We start from the raw sequence: 16,878 nt of genomic DNA, 5'->3' as shown, positions 1-16,878 counted from the left end.
CCCACACACACCACCACCACCACCACTCCTCCAACCGCCCCTCCCTCGCGCGGCCAGGCTTCCTCTCCCTTCTCGGCAACGCCCTCTCTCTCGTCCCGTGTGGCCGGCTCGACGGCGGCCGAGCAGCCACCGCCTGCTTCGGGCGGAGAGCGTCCGAGGCGAGGGGGCCTGACTGCTGCCGTCGTCGTGCTGTGAGCAGCGCCTCTTCACAGCTGCCGCGGGCTGTGAACACAGGCCATGGGCGTGCTCTCGGTCCTCGTCGTGCTGTCCGCCGTCGCGCTCAACGACGGCGCGCTCGGTCGCCCGCGCCCTGGGTTGATGGGTGAATGAGGCACTCATGGCATTGATGAACGCGTCAGGCGCGCCGGAGCTTCTCCTTCTCTGGGGCGGCGTCGTGCTGCTCCCGCAGCTGCTGCAGCAGGGCGAGGTGCCGTGCGCCGACGAGATCACGCCGCCGCCAGAGTCGCGCCGCCGCGCATTCCTCGCGCTTGTCGTCGTCGCCATCCTCTGCCTGTCGCCCGCGCCGCACGCCGAGCCCGCCCTCTCGCTGGACTCGTTCGCAGAGAGCTTTGGCGCGGCGGGCATTGCGTTGTGAGATCCTTGATTGTGTCCTGCCGGTGCCCTTTGAGCCGCGCCGCGAGGGTATTTTCCATATGCGGCGCGTCACGCGAACGGCGATTTTGCGTCAGACAATTCCGAGAGCGAGTACGTACGTATGTTATCACCGCGGTGTGTCACACCACACACACGCGGCAGACGAGCCGCGACGGTGGACGGAGCAGCACAAACGCACATCTTGTATCTGTCCAGCGCCTGTTCACATGCGACATGCCCGCATCACGGGGGTTCACAGCTCACCACACGTCACACACGGCACACACGCCCCCCGCAGCTCCACTAGCTCACCAGCACTCGCACGAGTGACAAGACACATCTCTCCACCTTTTCCCACCTGACCGTTGCCCGCCCCGTCGTCACACGGGCGTCTGCAACAGCATGCCAAACTCCTCGAGATCGAGGTCGCCCGTGTGACGGCGGTCGAGGAGCTCGTCAACGTCGAGGCAGATGCCAAAGTGCTCCTCGAGCTTCCGCTGCAGCGCCTCCTTGGAGAGCTTGCCGTTGGCGCCGCCAAGCAGGTCGAAGGTTTCCCGGAGGCGTTTCTGGGCAGAGTCCGGCTGCTCCGAGCGCAGCCGAGCGTACCAGTGGAGGAACTCGCGCAGGTCCACCCGCCCGTCGCCGTTGCCGCTCGGGCACTCCTCGATGGAGGCGATCATCTGCTTGACGTCTTGCTTCTGGATGGCGTGTCCCAGCGAGCGCAGGCCGTGCAACAGCTCGTCCTCGTCGATCGATCCTGACCCGTCCCGGTCAATGTCGAAGAAGACCGCCTTGCAGTGAGCGAGCTGGCCGTCTGACAACTTGCTGACGAGGCTCGGCTGCCAGTCGGTTTTCCACAGCGGCGCGGGCTCAGCCACCTCGGCCTCCCCGCGGCCCTTGGTGCGCCGCTTCCGGCTGCCGCGGGGAGTGGTGAGCGGCGACGCGAATGCGGCCGGCATGGGCCGGTAGCTCAGAGCCTCCGCTGATGAGTTCGTTTCACCTCCATACGTGTGTCTGACCGAGCTTATCGGAAGCGCTCCTCCGCAAGCCGTCGCCAAGTCGTAGTATAGCCATAGTTGAGGCGCATACCTGGGGCGCGTGCGGCGCGCTCTTGGCGAAGTCGATGGGCTCTCGTGACGTGCCTTCGCGTACATTACTGATGTGATGTCCGTCTCCCCCTACGTGTGTCTGGGACCGAGCTTATCGGAAGCGCTCCTCCGCAAGCCGTGGCCAAGCCGTAGTAGCTCTTTGTGTTGCGATGCTTCCTGGCGAGAGAGTGCTGGGCTTTCCGGCCCACACTCGGCTCTTGAGGCATTTATCGGCATCTTAATATGCCGTAGGGACACACAGCAAGGAGTAGTGTCTACGCGCGCACACGCCCGAGTGCCAATTTGGCTACGGGTTAGGGTTGCGTTGTCCTAACGCCTCCGTCCGTCCTGGACGGGCGTTGGCGCGTGCATATCCCACCGCTAGCTAGCGACACTACTGCTAATGCTGGCCTCGTCCCCTCAAGTCGAGCAGCTTGGCCTTGCCATACGGTTCGACTGCTCAGACATTGGAGGAGATAAGGGGATGGTGGTGGGTAGAAGAATGCGGAACGAGCAGCCAAAAGCAGTCGCGCGAGTCAGAGTCGGGCACGAGACGTCGAGCATTGAAACCATCCGTAAAGGTTTCGTGCGACCGTCCCCAGTACAGGATTCCCCTGTACAGGGTGTGAACATCGTGCACTCGATGGTTTTCCCCGGCCCATGCCGGGTACTCTCCAGTCGAATCTTGTCCATCAACTCGCTCGAGATCGCCCGAGATCGCCCGAGATCGCGATCTCGCCTCGAGGTGAAGGGAGAGTAGGTGGCGGCGGCGCTGCCATCGCGCCCCACGCCTCGCCAGAGCCTCGAGATGAAGGGAAGGACATGAACCAACTCTTGGCCTACGTTCAGAAGAAGCACCTTCGCGAAATGAACGAAGCTGCGCTGATGCATCGCCGCCTCATGATCGGGGCTGGGCTGGTGATACTCACCCTCTTCGCAATCCTTGGCGCCATCGTGGTGTCTCGCTAGTACTTGTGTGCTCACACCACTGTGGGTGGTGCCCGAGCATGATGTATGTGCGCGTCTGTGCGTGTGTGGGACAAACGTTGTTGTCCTCTGCGCGGGGCTTCCTGCGGGGACCGAAGACGTACCGTGTCGCTTTTTCTTCAATTTCATGCCGGTGGGTTGCGTGCGACCATACCATACCCCGCAAGAAGTCCGAACCCAGCACGCGTGCGCATGAATTCGCAGCAAACGGGTGTACGCCTCGGCGATCATGTACATGCAGGCAACCAGTGCAGGGCCGCGGCTCCGGCGGCTGGCATTCGGGAGCGGCGCCGCTCTCCTCCTCCTGCTCCTCGTCGCCAGCGTAACATCCTCCTCCTCCCGGCGGCCGCATTCAATGTTCTTTGGCCTCAGCAGCAGCTTCTGCAGCGCCACGCCCAGCAAAGTCTCCAGCCCCCTCCGGTGGGCAGAGCCCAGCACTGCGAATGACCGCGCCGCAACCGCGGATCGAATCTGCTGCAGAAACCACGACTATGCCGAGTGGTCCGGGAGCTGGACGGCGAGCAGCTTCCCGAAGCGCCTCGCGGCCGGCGAGACCATCACCTTTTACGACGTGGCCTCGCATCTGCCTCTATATCGCGCTCCGATCGGCCGCACCTTTGACGAATTTTTCGAGGAGTCGAAGGCGCACGGCTGGCCTTCGTTCCGCGACCAGGAGGTCATCTGGGAGAACGTAGTGGTCAAATCTGGTGGGGAGGTGGTGAGCGGGAACGGGACGCACCTTGGCCACAACCTGCCGGATCGCAAAGGCAATCGGCATTGCATCAACCTGGTCTGCGTTTCCGGCCCTCCGCCAACGTGAGCGACTGCTTGCAAAACGCGTGGCGGTGCAATAGGTGTATTGTGGCAGTGAGCCAGGCCGTGGGCCGTGTGAGTGAGCTCGCAGAGTCTGTGTACGTATTTGACAAGTTTAATTGCTGAGAACTTTTGGTTTGTGAGAGCTCAAACCCGTCACTCTCTCCGAACCGATCCCAGGACTTCAAAAGACACCAGACAAAACGCGTACACGGCGAGGACGGAGGAGCCAGGACCCAGAACCCACGCGCCTTCATCCCCCTGCCCACTGTAGAGCCGTAAGTACCGAGTATACGCGGCCTGACAAGCTGTGCCCGAGAGCGTGTTCACGTACCCTCCGCTAGCTGCCGCGAGTCGACTACGACCCGCTACAACGCGCTGGTATGCAGGACCCGCCGGCGCTGGAACAGGGCGCCCGAGGCCGCGTCGCTCGCAAGCTGGGCGCTAAAGGACGGCCGCGTGGCGCGCGTCGCCGCCGGGGCGGGTGCCGGCGCCGCCTTGCCCCCGACGCCCTCCTGCTGCGCCGCCGCCTCCGCGCGTCTCGCCATCCGCAGCTGCATCTCCAGCATCACATTCGCCTGCGTGCCCCCCGCGGGAGGAGCGGGCGGACCGCTCGGGCGAGCGGCCGGGGCCGCGCCAGCGCCGGGCGCGCCTTTAGCCATGCGCTGCTTGCGGGCCCTCTCGCCGTCGTCGCGCGCGTTGTCTGCGTGGGCCGCCTTGAGAGCGCGCACCACTCCGGCAATCGGGCCGAGCAGCTCTGCCGGGCTCGACGCGGGCTTCTCGCCCAGCCAGGCGGCGAGCGCCTGGGGGTTTAGGGTCAGGGCCAGGGCCAGGGATTAGGGTCAGGCGAGGCTTAGCTTCTCGTCTAGCCAGCCGGGCGAGCGCCTTGACGCGCCCTTCCGCCGCGGCGAAGTTGCCACGCAGCTCCTCGAGCGGCCCATCGACCTATGCAAACGGCGAGAGGCGTGAGGCGTCGCCCCGCACGCCACGCAGCCCTCGCTCGCAGCCCCCCCGCCTCCGCGGCGAACGCGCCCATCTGCCGCGCAAACGCGCCCTCGCCGGCCTTTGCAGACTGCACCGTGCGCATGGCGGCGCCCAGCTTGGCCAGCTCGGCGCGCATCTCTCCAAGGTCGGCGTCCTTGGCGCCCTCCAGCTGGGAGAGCTGCTCGTCGAGCGCGGCCACCGACTCGGCGGCGGGCGCCTTCTCGAGGCGGCGGCAGAGGTAGTGCAGCAGCGTCGTCTGCGAGTCGGCGGACTTGACCTGCACCAGCTTGGCCAGGTCGGCGAGCTTGAAGCCGTAGGCGCCGCCGCGCGCCGACTGGCCGTTGAGGTAGTTTCCGACGCAGAGCACTCGCTGCAGGAAGGAGCGGAGGCCCTGCGATGAGAAGACCTGCAGCGAGGGCTCGGCGAGGGCTCGGAGGAGGCTCGTGGGCGGGGAGCGGGCGGCCCCACACGCAAGAGAGACCTGCTCGATGGCCTCGGCGAGCATCGCAACCTCCTCCCCCATCGCCGCGACCGCGGGACCGAGCGTGAGCGTCGCCTGACGGGCAGGGCCAAGTGTGTTCGCCCGTGGCGCGCCGCCCCTCCACACCGCTGCCCGCGTGAGTCTGTGGCCGCCTGCAGGCAGTTGAGCCGCAGGCCGAGCCGGTCGACCTCGCCGAGGCAGAGAAAGAGCTGCTCGACGCGGCCGAGCGACTCGCGCTCCCCCGAGAACTCGCGCACCGTCTCGAGCTCCTCCGCGGTGGGCATCGCCGACAGGAGCGCCGACACCTGCTCCAGCGAGAGCGGCGGCCCGTCGCACACGCGCGCCTTGATCTCGCCGTCCGGCAGCCGGAGCCTCGCCATGGCGATGGCGACGTTGTTGGAGCGCTTGACGTCGATGAGCGCGATGTTCTTCTCGGCCTTGCCCTTGGCCGACGCCGGCGCGCCCTTGCTCTCCTTCTTGGCCGCGGCGGGAGGCGCGATCCCAAAGACCTCTTCCACCTCCGCCGGGTCGAGGTCCGCCTAAGAATAGATCCAGACCTACTGACGGGCGAATCGAGAGCGACCACCCCTCCGCCGGCCCTTTCCGCCTTGGAGTCGTCGATCTCTTCGAGCCACACCGTGCCGGCCAGCCGCGCGTCGGGGATCTTGGACCAGTGGAGCGGCCTCAGGGGGAGGGCGGGGGTCCGCTTCGCCTTTGGCGGGACGAGCGGCCGCGCCAGGCTCGGAGGCACGGGTGGCGGAGGGGGGGCGCCCGGAGTCGACGGCGGCGGAGGGGCAGGAGGAGGAGGAGGGGCGCCACCGGCGATCGGCGGCGGCAAGGGGGCGCCGCCGAGGGGCGGCGGAGCGAGGGGCGGCGGAGCGAGCGGCGGCGGAGCGAGCGGCGGTGGCGCCAGAGGCGGCGGAGCGAGCGGCGGCGGAGCGAGCGGCGGTGGCGCCAGAGGCGGCGGTGCGAGCGGCGGCGGAGGAGCGAGGGGCGGTGGCGCGAGAGGAGGTGGCGTGGCCGGTGGCGGCGCAGCAGGCGGCGGCGGCGTCCTCTTGAGCGCTTCGAGCTCGGCCTCGGCACGAGCGAGGGCTTCCCTCAGCTGAGCGATCGATGCGTCCCTCTCCTTGAGGCTCTCTCCGAGGGCCTCGCCCGCATCGCTCGCATCGCCGGTCGCCTCTCCGGAGGCGGCGGCGGCGCCTCGGACCACCTTCTCTGACGCCGCTGCCGCTTCCGCGGCGGCCTGCACGGCGCGAGCCTTCTCCAGGGACTCTGCCGCCTCGCTCCTGGCCGCAGCCTCCTTCGCCTCTGCCGCTTCCGCCGCGCCTTGCGCTGCGGCAGCCTGCTCTTTTGCCTTTGCGGCCTCGCGGCGCCAGCGCTCCACCTCGGCCTCAAGCGCTCGCACCGCCTCGTAGTGCGCAGCCGCGGTCTCGTCCGCCGATGCGTCTTCCTGCGTGCCGCGCGAGGGCGGCGGCGGCCCACCCGGCGGCGGCGGCGGCTTCCCTCGCGGTGGCGGCGGCTTCCCTCGCGGCGGCGGTGGCGGCCGCGCCGGAGCCGGTGCGTCGCGGCTGCAGCCTTGGTCGCCCGCTGTCTTTAGCTCGGTGGAGTCCTCAGCCATCTCTCGGTCGAAGATTCGGACTTGCGTGTCGAGCTCGTCGCCGCGGCCAGAGAGGAGCCGGCGCGACGCCTCGAGGAAGCCCGCGGCCGCGAGCTCGCCGCGCAGCTCAACGCGGTCGCTGATGGACGCGCGGCCCGACACGAGGGCGTTGAGCAGCTGCAGCAGCCAACGTTGCGCGAGCCGCCGGGGCGGCGCCAATGCCTCGACAATCGGCTGGAAGCGCGCGCCCGCTGCGTCGGTGTCGGAACAGCCGTGCAGAAGGGCGAGCTGCTCGAGCGCGGAAAGGACGCTCCTCGCTCCCGCCTCCGAGTAGAGCGCCACCGCGCAGAGCACCTCGCTCGCAGCCCGCAGCAGCGGCTCGCGACCCGGAGCATCGCAGAGCAGCAAGGAGCCGCCGCCACCGGCAAAAGAGGAGCAGACCGCAGGGTGGGAGGCAACCGCGGCGAGTCCGGCCTCGGCATCCGCCAGCACGGCAACGCACCGGATGGCCACGTCGAGCGTGGCCCAGTCCGCCTCAGGCCGCTCTGCGCGCGAGCAAAGGGAGCGAAGGAGCGCGGAGAGGGCGTCGAGTCCTCCACAGGCCACGAACTCGGCCGACCACACGCCCGAGCTGGCCAGCCTGGCGAGGCACTCCTGCACAGCCTCGAGCGAGCTCGCCTCTTCGCTGCGAAGCCGGGCGACGAGGTCGCGAGGGCGGAGGCTCGACGCGTTAGCTGCCGTTGACAGACACTCTCGCTTCTTGCTCGCCGGCCACGCCTCCATCTCTCCCAGCCGTGCGGCGGGAAGCGATAGCCCCGAAAGGAGCACGGTGAAGGCGCTCCTGACCGCCTCGTCGTCCACCGCCTCGAATGCCGCATCGATTGCTTGCTCCGCCCGGATGGCCTCCTCCGCCGCGCCGTGGCCCTTTGAGTTTCTGCTGCTCTTGCCGCCGCCAAACAGGCCACTGATGGCGTTCCGAGTCGAAGACGCCGTGTCGCCGATGGCGGCCCACGTCGAGGACGCCGCGCCGACGGGAGCCGCCCGCGGTGCCGAGGCTTGTCCACGAAGGGCGGCCGTGGAGACGGCGCCCAGCCACTTCTCTCGGTCGCGGGAGGTGCGGACGCAGTAGGTCTTTCTTGCGGTCGTTGTCTGGATGGTAAAGTACCATGGGTCGTGCACAGGAGGCCGGGCACGGGCAGGCGGGTCGGACTCCGCCGCAGACAGCACCGTCTTGGCGCCATCGCGCATGAGGAGCTTTCGCTGCGCATCCGAAGGGCTCTCGTAGTAGCAGAGCTCGCAGCCTCGCAGGACGGCGTAGATCTTCTTCCAACCGCCGCCCTTCTCCTTGAGCTTGAAGAGGTAGCCGGCCTGCGGAGCGCGGTACTGCTCGGAAAGAGGCGGCATTTTTGGTGGAGTTTGGTCGGGACGACCGAACCAGCTGAAGCCTGTCCGAAAAAAAAAACGGGAAGTCCGAGCATGTCGATTGTGCCGAGGAATGGGAGATAGGTGACTGTATCGGCACCCTGAAGATCTTCTACCGCGAGCGGAGCCACCTCCAGCTCTTGTCGCTGATCCCGCCCGACAGGCCGGCTGCCACCTCCGCCGCCGCCACCACCTCCGCCGCCGCCGCTTCGTCTCGCTCCAAGCGGCCTCGGCCTGGTTCGAAGGCCGACGATCCAATCAACCTCAGCTAATCCACACAGTCCGTCGCGCGCCTACCCTTGAAGCTGCGAGCCTAGGGCGGAGGAGCGGACGGCGGAGCGCAGCCTCGGCTGCGCACGCGTTTTGCCCCTCTGCAGCACGGCGTATCTATTTTGAAACTATACAGTAACACAACATTCGAAATCGCGCGAGCGACGTCTGACGACGTCTGTAGTAGACACGGTACGGCTTTATCGTCGCCGAGACGTCGGGACGTCGCGCCGTGAGCGAGACTTGACCACATGAGACTTGGCGGGTCGGCGACGGCGTGTGAAATGGTAGGAATCGGTTGGATCCGCGTGCGGGGGCCGGGGACCACTATAAAGACCGGACCCCGCTCGCCACTCTACACTCCGACTCCTGTCAGGTCGCCGCATCTAACCAACCGCGCCGCTCCCCCTCTGCCCCCTGGGTCTGGAGCCTCCGCCGCGCCGCTCCCGTCGCGTCACGACCACAGCTCCTTGACAAGCCTGCCCTCGCCCTCCATCCGAGACACGAAGGCGGCAGCCTCCGCCTCGCTCAGCTTGCCGTGCTCGACGGCGGTGCGCTGGAGCGCCAGCACAACCTCCCTCCCCATGGCGGTGCCGCCGCAGATGTAGAGGTGGCCGCCGCGGCAGCCCAGCAGCGACCACACCTCCCTCCCGTCCTCGCGCAGCAAGTCCTGCACGTACACCTACCGCACGCTCTCACGGACGAGTCCTGGACGCATCCCGTCCTCGCGCTGCAATTTGTCGCAGCGCCCACACCTTGCGCGCTCCATCGCGCGAAAAGGCGCAGCGCAGCGTGCCGAGCAGCTTGCCCTCGAGGGCGGCGGCCAGCTCGTCCTCGTACAGGTAGTCGCCCCGCGCGTGCCGGCAGCCAAAGTAGAGCCGCGTCGGCCCCGTCCGGCCGCGCCCCTCTGCCGCAGCCACGCGCATCTCCTGCAGGGCGGCGCGGATCCACAGAGTCAACGAGTGGCCACGCTCATTGCTACGGTCGGAGGGGTGCCGCAATCTCCTGCAGGAAGGCGCGGAACGGGGCGATGCCGGTGCCGGGACCAACCATCACCACCGGCGTGGCGCCGTCGCAAGGCAAGCGGAACGAGGAGCGGCGCACAAACGCGACGACGGACCGGCCGGCGGCCGCCGCCTCGAGCTGCGTGCTGCAGACTCCGAGCTTGGTGCGGTGCGGAGCGTCCCTGAACGGCTCGCGCAGCACCTGGCCTCGGGGCGACCTCGGGTGAACCTCGGGCGATCTCGGGCGATCTCGGGTGACCTCTGCTGATCTCGGGGCGACCTCGGGCGATCTCGGGTGATCTCCGGTGATCTCGGGTGATCTCGGCACCTTGACGGTCAAATGCAGCGTCGTGCGGTCGAGCGACGGCGAGGAGGAGATGGTGTAGTAGCGCGGCGCGAGGCGGGGCAAGAGCTCGAGCAAGCCTAATGGACGACGGGCGGTGACTCACAGCCTCGCACCGTCCACGAGGCGGGGCGCGAGCTCGAGCAAGCCTCCGAGCGGCGGAGAGAGGGAGGGCATCTCCTGCAGCAGCTCCGCGGCGCCCCGGCCCGCCGCGACGACGTGCGCGGCGTACTCCTCCTTGCCCGCCCGCGAGGAGAGGTGCCTTCATCCACAACGCGGCAGCAAAGTCAGGTCCCTCGCCCGCCCCGGCCCGCCCTTGCCCGCGCCCGCGAGGGAGGAGGAGGCGCCTCAGCCGCGCCGCCTCGGCAGGGTCGGCTGCGTGCGCCGCCAGGAAGCGGAGCAGTGGCTTGGACGCGGCCGCGCGCAAGTCTGCGACCCAGCGCAGCGCCTGCCCGACCGCGCACGGGGTCGGGAGGATCGGGTTAGGGCTAGGGCTGCGGGTCTGGGGTGGCTAGGGTTAGCAGCGCCTGCCCGACCGTGCACGGGGTCGGCAGCGGCGGCGGCGGCGCGTCCGACCCGGCGGAGGGGTGGGCGAGGCGGAGGCGGAAGGTGGAGAGCGGGTCGAGGCCGAGCCGCGCGGCGGTGGCGGCGGCGAGGGCGGCGCCTGGGGTAAGGGGTCAGGGTCAGGGCCAGGGTCAGGGTCAGGGTCAGGGTCAGGGTCAGGGTCAGGGTCAGGGTCAGGGTCAGGGTCAGGGTCAGGGTCAGGGTCAGGGTCAGGGTCAGGGTCAGGGTCAGGGTCAGGGTCAGGGTCAGGGTCAGGGATAGGGATAGGGTCAGGGTTGGGATCTGGGTCCGGGTCCGGGTCTCGGGTGGAGGCGGCGAGAGCGGCGCCGTTGTCGCAGAGGACAGCGAGGTCGTCGGCGCACTCGTACCTCAGCCAGGTGACTCCGCGCCCGTCGCCTGCAGGGACATGTCCACGATACGTCCGGGACATGCCCGCACCTCCGCCGGGTGACTCCGCGCCCGTCGCCCGCGGAGAGCGAGATGTGGCGGACCGACCCGCAGGACGCGTCCCGGCAGAGCTCGCGGTTCTCGCAGACCTGCGGGACGTGCCACGGACATGTCATGTCATCGACATTCACGGACCTGATGTCATGGTGAGAGCGTCAAAAGTCAGGCCTGGCCCGCCGCCAGGCGCTGCTTCGGAAAGACGGCTCCGAGCCAGGCGAGGGGAGGCGCGTCGGAGCCAGGCTCGGAAACGCCGCCCGCCGCCGCCGCCGCCGACGCCGCCGCCGCCGACGGCGCCGCCGCCGCCACGACGGCGACGTAGCTCGGCGCGGGCGCCTCCTCCGCCGCCTCCTCCTGGCCGTCTGCCTGGTCGGACCCGCCGCAGAGGGCCACCCACAGGGAGGCGCGCCACGACTCAAAGTCAGCGTCGATGTCGCCGTCGTCGTCTCCCAGCCCGAGCGGCGCCAGCCTGCAGGAAGGGTCCAGGAAGGGTCCGGGAGAGGGCCTAGTCGCGCAGTCGGCGAGACACAGGCGGAGCGGTGTGCCGTCTCGCTCCGAGGGCGGAGAGGCGCGCGTCCACCCACTTGCCCATCGAGTTGTAGTGCTCGTACTGCGTGTTGCCTACCTCTCCACGTGCCGGTGTGAGCTGACCCGCCCGCCATCGCCTCACTCCTCTTGCCACTGGTCGCCGAGCCCAAACGCTGCATACTGCAGCGCCGCGAGGCAGCCGGGCTCGCGCGACGCGTCGCTGGCCCAGCGGTGGAAGGCGACCGTGTTGTCGGTCGGGTCTCCCTCGCCGTGTGTCGCCAGCAAGAAGACGCAGGGCCCCTCCACGCCGCCCAGCTCCTCTGGCGGGAGCTCCTCGAGGTCGAGCGCCCGTGCGGCGTACCCCCGCACACGCGCCTCGCGCATCAGCGTGGTCGCGAAGCCCTCAGCCGTGCCCGTCTGCGAGCCGAACAGGATCGTCATCGGCCCGCGACCCGCCGCTTTCGCGCCGACGGCTCGGACGGGCGCCGACGGCTCTTCTCGAGGCGGAGGAGGAGCGCGCCGGCCGCGCTTCCAGCGAAGCAGCAGCCAACTGGCGAGAAGCACAACAATCGTGGCGAGGCCGGACGAAAGGTCGAGAGCCGGCGAGGGGTTTGGCATGTGAAGTGCCGGCGCGGGCCGCAGCGTAGGGGTCGCGGCACGAAAAAAAAGCCAACTCACAAAGGCGGATACAAAACAAGTAAGGCGAACTATCACATGAAAAAAAGGGTTCCGGGAAATTTCCGGTGGCGCCGCTCTTCGCGCCTCCAACGCGGCCGAAGGAGATCCATTTCCCTCGTGAGGCTCTTCGCGCGTCTGGCCGAGATGACGCTCCTCGGCCGTCGGCTGCTCCACCCCTTGCGCCGCTCCGCCGGCATGTCCTCGTCCTCCGCGCTCGCCGCAGAGGCGGCTCCGCCCTCGGCGCTGCGCTGGGCCGTGCTGCCGTGGAGCTTCTTCATCGGCGAGAATGTGCTCCTCTCGCACAACCGCGCCTCCATCATCGCGCTGTGCGGCGGCGATGAGCAGTCCTACCACGCCCTCTACAACGCCCTCTCCACCGCGGCCTGCGCCTCGCTCGGATTCGGCTACTTCTTCCGCGTCGCTGGTGCGCCTCCGCTGCGGCACGTCTCCGTGGCGGCGGTCGGCGGCAGCTTCGTCCTCCAGGCGGTCGGTCTCGCAGGCCTCTTCCAGGCGCTCCCCCGCGTGCAGCTTCCCCTGGCGAGCGAGCCGGCCCACGGCGAGCGCGCGGAGCCGGCGGCGGCGAGCAAAGCCGGCGCTGCCGCCCGGCAGTGGGTGATCCGCTGCCCGATGGACTTCAAGGGCGAGTCGGCCTCGCCAGCGGTGACGAGCCCGGACGGGCTGCACGGGCTGCACCGCGTCTCGCGGCACCCGATGCTCTGGTCGCTCGCCGCTGTTGGGCTCGGTGCGGCTCGCTCCTCTCCTCTTGTCGCCGGCCGGAGCCGGGCACCCACCGCGCCCCTCCTTCCCTTCCCCCCTCCCCCGCAGGCGGCGCGCTGGCCGTCCCCTCGGCGCCGCAGGCAGTGTGGCTGCTCGGCCCTGCCGCGATGGCGCTGCTCGGCGGAGCGCACATCGACTACCGCCACCGCCGCGGCGAGGGAGGCACGCTGAGCGCAGAGACGGAGCGCGTCACCTCGCTCCTCCCATTCGCTGCGATGGCGGCGGGCGCGCAGGCCGAGGGGGCGCTGGGCTCGCTGCAGGCGCTGGCACGCGAGCTCAAGGTCGAGAATGCCGTCCTGGGCGTGCTGCTGGCGGCGAGGTGGGCGATGACAAGGGGGAGGTAAAGCCGTAGGCAGTGGCAGAGGCAGCGCCGGCGGAGGGGTGTGTGTGAGGCCTCCCGCGACGAGGCGGGGCGGCTGGCCGGCGTGGGACGGGCTGGCGAGCAAGACGCCCATTGAGTGGTACGCAGCAGACACGGGAGGCTACGTGTTCACGGGGTGTGTGCCCCGTTTGTGCCGCGTCCCGTGCCCCCGAGTTCATTTTATAAAAGCCAGCGGCCGCTCCTCGTCTTCAAAAACATATTAAAAAGAAAAAAGAACGCGCTCTTTTTGAACATGAAGCACTGCACCCCCTCCCCTCCGCCCGACGGCTTTCCAGCTGTGCTACGCTAGGCAAGCCGTGCGCTTTCCCCGCCTCTCACGCTGGCCCCGCCGCCTACGTTCGCCGCAAGCTGCACGCCTTGATCCCCGCGACGCCTATTGCTCACCGAGCCCGCCCCGCCCGCACCACTCCCGCCGTGCGATGCGCCGCCGGAGCGGCTGTACCCCTTGGCCTCGCACCGCCTGCTCCCTCCCGCTCGCAGGTGCCGCCGCTGCCATTGAGGAGCCACGAGACGCGTCCGCTGCTGTCCATTCGCCACCCTTGCCCCGCGCTAGCCCGCACCATGCCCATCCCATTTTATGTTGCTGACGCCCGCCGTCGAGGGGAGGGCCGCTGCGGCATCTTGTCGAGCTGTCAACGCTGCGAGTAGGCGCGGCCCTCCTGAGCCCCCTTCCTCGCCATTCCCCCTCAAAGATGCTCTCAGCAGCACACCCCATGTCCATGTCAGCAGTACCCCATATATCCCCATACGTCCCCATACACCCCATGTACCCCATATACCACCTACCCCAAAGACATCTTCACAGCATTTTTGACCCTCTTTCACGTGGTTGTGCTCCGGTAGGCGCTTTCGTAGTACTCTGCACTGTAACCAGGAATAATAGTGCGCAGCATTACTCTGCAGTAGTATGATGTCATCATCAGCATTACTCCGCAGTCTGCAGCCAAGACGAATGATGACATCTTGATGACCAGCAGCATAGTGGCTGCACAGTGCAGGCCGAAGGACACCAGCCTCTGAGGTCGAGACGAGGCTGCCGGCGTCGCCGCTGCAGCTCTGGGCATCACCTGCACAAGCCAAGCAGACTTTGTTACAAAAGCGGAGGCGTGTCGACGCGCCGCGCGCTCACATACTTGGGCTCCCATGGCTCGGCGCGCGCGAGTCATGCGTCACGGTCGCTCTCCGACATATGAGGCGCGTTGAACTTGCCAGTGCTGCCCTGGCCTTCTGTCTGCCCGCCCAATGGGTGGCAGGTGCCTCTGCGCGCTGGCGCGAGTCATGGCGCATGCAACGCGTCTGAATGCTCGCCTCGCCTCGCGCAAATGCGACCGTCCTCGCAGCCGACAGTCCACCGCCTGCTAAAGAAGCACAGCGACGAATGCGGCACCGGCGACGCATGGCAGGCTGGTCATGACGCAGTTATAGGGTGTTGTGTGCCGCCAGAGTGACTCGCGCTCTACCATCGCTCTACAAACAACGCACCCGCCTCGTCACGCGCCGGATGTAGAGCTCTACAGCTCTACATTGCTCTACAGCGCTCCAGAGCGCTCTACATCTCTACAGCTCTATAGCGCTCTACACTCTACATCCTGTACACCCTCCCTCGCTGCCCAGCCGGGGGACCCTCCCGTGAGTGAGTGAGTATTCTTGATACGAAACCACGACGACACACACCAGTCGACTCGCATCGGTTGCCTCCATGAACGGCGGAGCTATTCTCGCGCCCACACCACACCTGGCTCCAACGTGGACACGCCCATAGCTGGGGACACTACTAGGTCACGCATGGCATCACAGAAGTTTTGTCTCTGGGCCCCGAAAGGCATCTCTAGCAGTGTCGTTACGCATGCCCCCTCCTGGGCGCATGCGCCTCACGTCTCGCCAGAGCATAAGCCCTTGGCGTGTGGCGAGACGAGTTTTTCGCCATGCAGCGAGCAGCAAGCCGCCCGCCGCAAACAGCCGGAGGCATCGCCACGGCACTGACTGCGCCGCGCTCCCGCACCCGTCGACGAAGCTCCCCCCGCGGAAGACCGCGCGTAGCGACGCCTTGTCGATCGAGATGGGCGCGCCTGAAGCTCGCCCACCTACTGCCCCTGAGAGTTGGTTACGAGTGGGATCAGCTCCCCCCCTTGGGATCAAAGCTTCCACGACCTCACACCCAACATCACAGGCGGGATCAGAGAGAGACTCCACACCGGACACCGCCCAGGCACAGCCCCCCTACCCGTCGGATCGCACAGGGCCCCCTAGGAGCAGCCCACACACACACACACACACACACACACACACGGGACCCGGCCGAGGAACCCTAGCTCCAAGAGACCTCGAGTGCGTGCGACACCTTGCGAGAGCCCACCGCGCCGCCAGTGGATGCTCGAGGCGGAGATCGAGCAGCTGAGGGCGTCTCCGCTCACCTCGATCTTCATCCTAACTCTCCTCACCACCGTCGTCCTCCGCAAGCTGTACCAGCTCCAACTCAAGCTGGCGACGAAAAAGGACTGAGTCATGGACGTTTGGCGCCGCGCCTTCGTCTCCGCCGCCTCCTCCTCGGTGAGGTTCGAGACCGTCGATGTTTTTTCATCGCACAAGTTTGGCGGGAACCAGCTTGCGGTGGTGCTCGACGAGCAGCGGCGTCTGTCGGACGACGACATGCGGCGGATTGCCATCGAGTTTGGCTTCTCCGAGACGACAATCGTGCTGCCTCCAAAGTCCGAGGCCAACACCGCGTGGGTGCGCATCTTCTCAAAGGACGGCGCGACCGACCGCCGCTTGCTTCAGCCGACCGGCCGACAACAACACCCATGGTCCCGTCCCATCCGCCCGCAGGCGACGAGATGCCCTTCGCCGGCCACCCGAACGTCGGCACGGCGACGGTGCTCGCGTGGCGCCGGAGCATCTTCGGGAAGGAAGTCCGAGGGACGGTCCTGCTCGAGGAGAAGGTGAGCTGAGCCGCGCACCGTCTCTCCCCTCCCACCCTCCCACCTTCCCGCACCTCACCGCAAGGCTGGGCTGGTCCCGCTCGAGCTGATCGAAGACGAGGCGGGGCGGCCGGTTGGCGCCACGCTCACCGCCCCGGAGCCCTTCTCGCTCTCCTCGCCTCCCCTCCCCGCAGAGGCGGCGGCTGCGCTGATCGGCCTCGAGGCGAGCGAGAGATTTCTGGCACTAAACATAAAAGTATCAATGTCTTGATCACGGCTTCGCCTCGCGGCGAGCGAGAGATCTCTTGTACGAATATCATTGATGTCTTCATCACGTCTTCGCTGGTTTGCCTCGAGCAGGCGAATGACGTCTGCGCCGCGCGCCACCCGCCGCTGGCGGCGTCCACCGGGCTGCCCTTCCTCCTCGTCGAGCTGTCCAGCCTCGCGGCTCTGGGGAGGTCACCCGAGATTCTACCCGAGATGAGCCGAGATCTGCCTCGAGGCGGTGTGCGGACCTCTCGCGCGGCGTGCCCTCCCACCGCGGCCGGGAGCCTCCCGCGAAGCCTGCCGGCGCCTTCCCCCAGGTCGCGCGGCGTGCCCTCCGCCTTCGAGGCTCTGGCAGCGGGAGGGTCGGCGACTCTGCTGCCTCCCAAGGTGCAGGCCTACGTGCGGCTCGACTTATATATTATATTTGTATGTTTATATCTTATATTATGTTTAAGGTGCTCGCCTACGTTCGGCTCGACGGCTCGGGCGGCGGGGCGGCGAGGCGGGAGGGTGTGTAGGTCGAGGTCACTCGCCGAGCCGTCCCTGAGCCGTCATGTAGGCGGCGAGGCGGCGAGGCTGGAGCTGCGCGCCCGCATGCACCGCGCCGACGGCAGCGAGGACGCGGGGACGGGCAGTGCAAACTGCGCGCTGGCCGGCTTGCTCGCGAGCCTCGACGGCACCCCGCCAGGGCTGGTGCGGGCGCGAGTCATGCAGGTGTGCGACCCCCCCCCCCCCCC

The 16,878-nt window shown here is 67.9% G+C and overlaps 7 protein-coding genes across 7 annotated transcripts in view; 4 read left to right on the top strand and 3 right to left on the bottom strand.

Moving 5' to 3' along the window:
* EMIHUDRAFT_454042 (hypothetical protein) overlaps positions 1 to 738 on the top strand; it is a gene marked incomplete at both ends in the record, with an annotated part of 2,155 nt that extends 1,417 nt beyond the window's left edge. The window contains 2 exons of the mRNA XM_005756091.1: positions 235 to 289; positions 360 to 738. Coding sequence (XP_005756148.1) covers positions 235 to 289; positions 360 to 738 — 434 coding nt within the window. The remainder of the gene's footprint in view (positions 1 to 234; positions 290 to 359) is intronic.
* Positions 739 to 974: 236 nt separating this feature from the next.
* EMIHUDRAFT_108104 (hypothetical protein) lies at positions 975 to 1,553 on the bottom strand (the record flags this gene model as incomplete). The annotated part of the gene is made up of 1 exon (XM_005756090.1): positions 975 to 1,553. One exon carries the CDS (start codon positions 1,551 to 1,553, stop codon positions 975 to 977), a length of 579 nt encoding a protein of 192 aa, XP_005756147.1.
* Positions 1,554 to 2,504: 951 nt separating this feature from the next.
* Positions 2,505 to 3,930, top strand: EMIHUDRAFT_221862 (hypothetical protein; the record flags this gene model as incomplete). The annotated part of the gene is made up of 4 exons (XM_005756089.1): positions 2,505 to 2,639; positions 2,911 to 3,485; positions 3,757 to 3,812; positions 3,893 to 3,930. 4 exons carry the CDS (start codon positions 2,505 to 2,507, stop codon positions 3,928 to 3,930), a joined length of 804 nt encoding a protein of 267 aa, XP_005756146.1.
* A 394-nt stretch (positions 3,931 to 4,324) lies between these two features.
* EMIHUDRAFT_221861 (hypothetical protein) lies at positions 4,325 to 7,948 on the bottom strand (the record flags this gene model as incomplete). Its single annotated transcript, XM_005756088.1, has 6 exons — positions 4,325 to 4,347; positions 4,428 to 4,872; positions 4,948 to 5,022; positions 5,136 to 5,486; positions 6,158 to 6,376; positions 6,587 to 7,948. The coding sequence occupies 6 exons, from the start codon at positions 7,946 to 7,948 to the stop codon at positions 4,325 to 4,327; spliced, it is 2,475 nt and encodes an 824-aa protein (XP_005756145.1).
* A 742-nt stretch (positions 7,949 to 8,690) lies between these two features.
* EMIHUDRAFT_221860 (hypothetical protein) lies at positions 8,691 to 11,737 on the bottom strand (the record flags this gene model as incomplete). The annotated part of the gene is made up of 7 exons (XM_005756087.1): positions 8,691 to 8,918; positions 8,992 to 9,165; positions 9,296 to 9,379; positions 9,816 to 10,031; positions 10,639 to 10,683; positions 10,910 to 11,060; positions 11,262 to 11,737. 7 exons carry the CDS (start codon positions 11,735 to 11,737, stop codon positions 8,691 to 8,693), a joined length of 1,374 nt encoding a protein of 457 aa, XP_005756144.1.
* A 255-nt stretch (positions 11,738 to 11,992) lies between these two features.
* Positions 11,993 to 12,918, top strand: EMIHUDRAFT_108102 (hypothetical protein; the record flags this gene model as incomplete). The annotated part of the gene is made up of 2 exons (XM_005756086.1): positions 11,993 to 12,539; positions 12,623 to 12,918. The coding sequence occupies 2 exons, from the start codon at positions 11,993 to 11,995 to the stop codon at positions 12,916 to 12,918; spliced, it is 843 nt and encodes a 280-aa protein (XP_005756143.1).
* Positions 12,919 to 15,312: 2,394 nt separating this feature from the next.
* The window catches only part of EMIHUDRAFT_439382 (hypothetical protein), a 2,269-nt gene continuing 703 nt past the window's right edge, over positions 15,313 to 16,878 (top strand). Inside the window, exons 1-7 of the mRNA XM_005756085.1 lie at positions 15,313 to 15,708; positions 15,783 to 15,895; positions 15,960 to 16,130; positions 16,235 to 16,332; positions 16,459 to 16,528; positions 16,597 to 16,627; positions 16,701 to 16,855. Coding sequence (XP_005756142.1) covers positions 15,462 to 15,708; positions 15,783 to 15,895; positions 15,960 to 16,130; positions 16,235 to 16,332; positions 16,459 to 16,528; positions 16,597 to 16,627; positions 16,701 to 16,855 — 885 coding nt within the window. The 5' untranslated portion in view covers positions 15,313 to 15,461. The remainder of the gene's footprint in view (positions 15,709 to 15,782; positions 15,896 to 15,959; positions 16,131 to 16,234; positions 16,333 to 16,458; positions 16,529 to 16,596; positions 16,628 to 16,700; positions 16,856 to 16,878) is intronic.

This window comes from Emiliania huxleyi, assembly GCF_000372725.1.
Source record: "Emiliania huxleyi CCMP1516 unplaced genomic scaffold EMIHUscaffold_99, whole genome shotgun sequence".
NCBI classification, from domain to species: Eukaryota; Haptophyta; order Isochrysidales; family Noelaerhabdaceae; genus Emiliania; species Emiliania huxleyi.
Note: the sequence above shows the minus strand (reverse complement) of the source record. Positions and strands in the feature narration are given on the sequence as shown.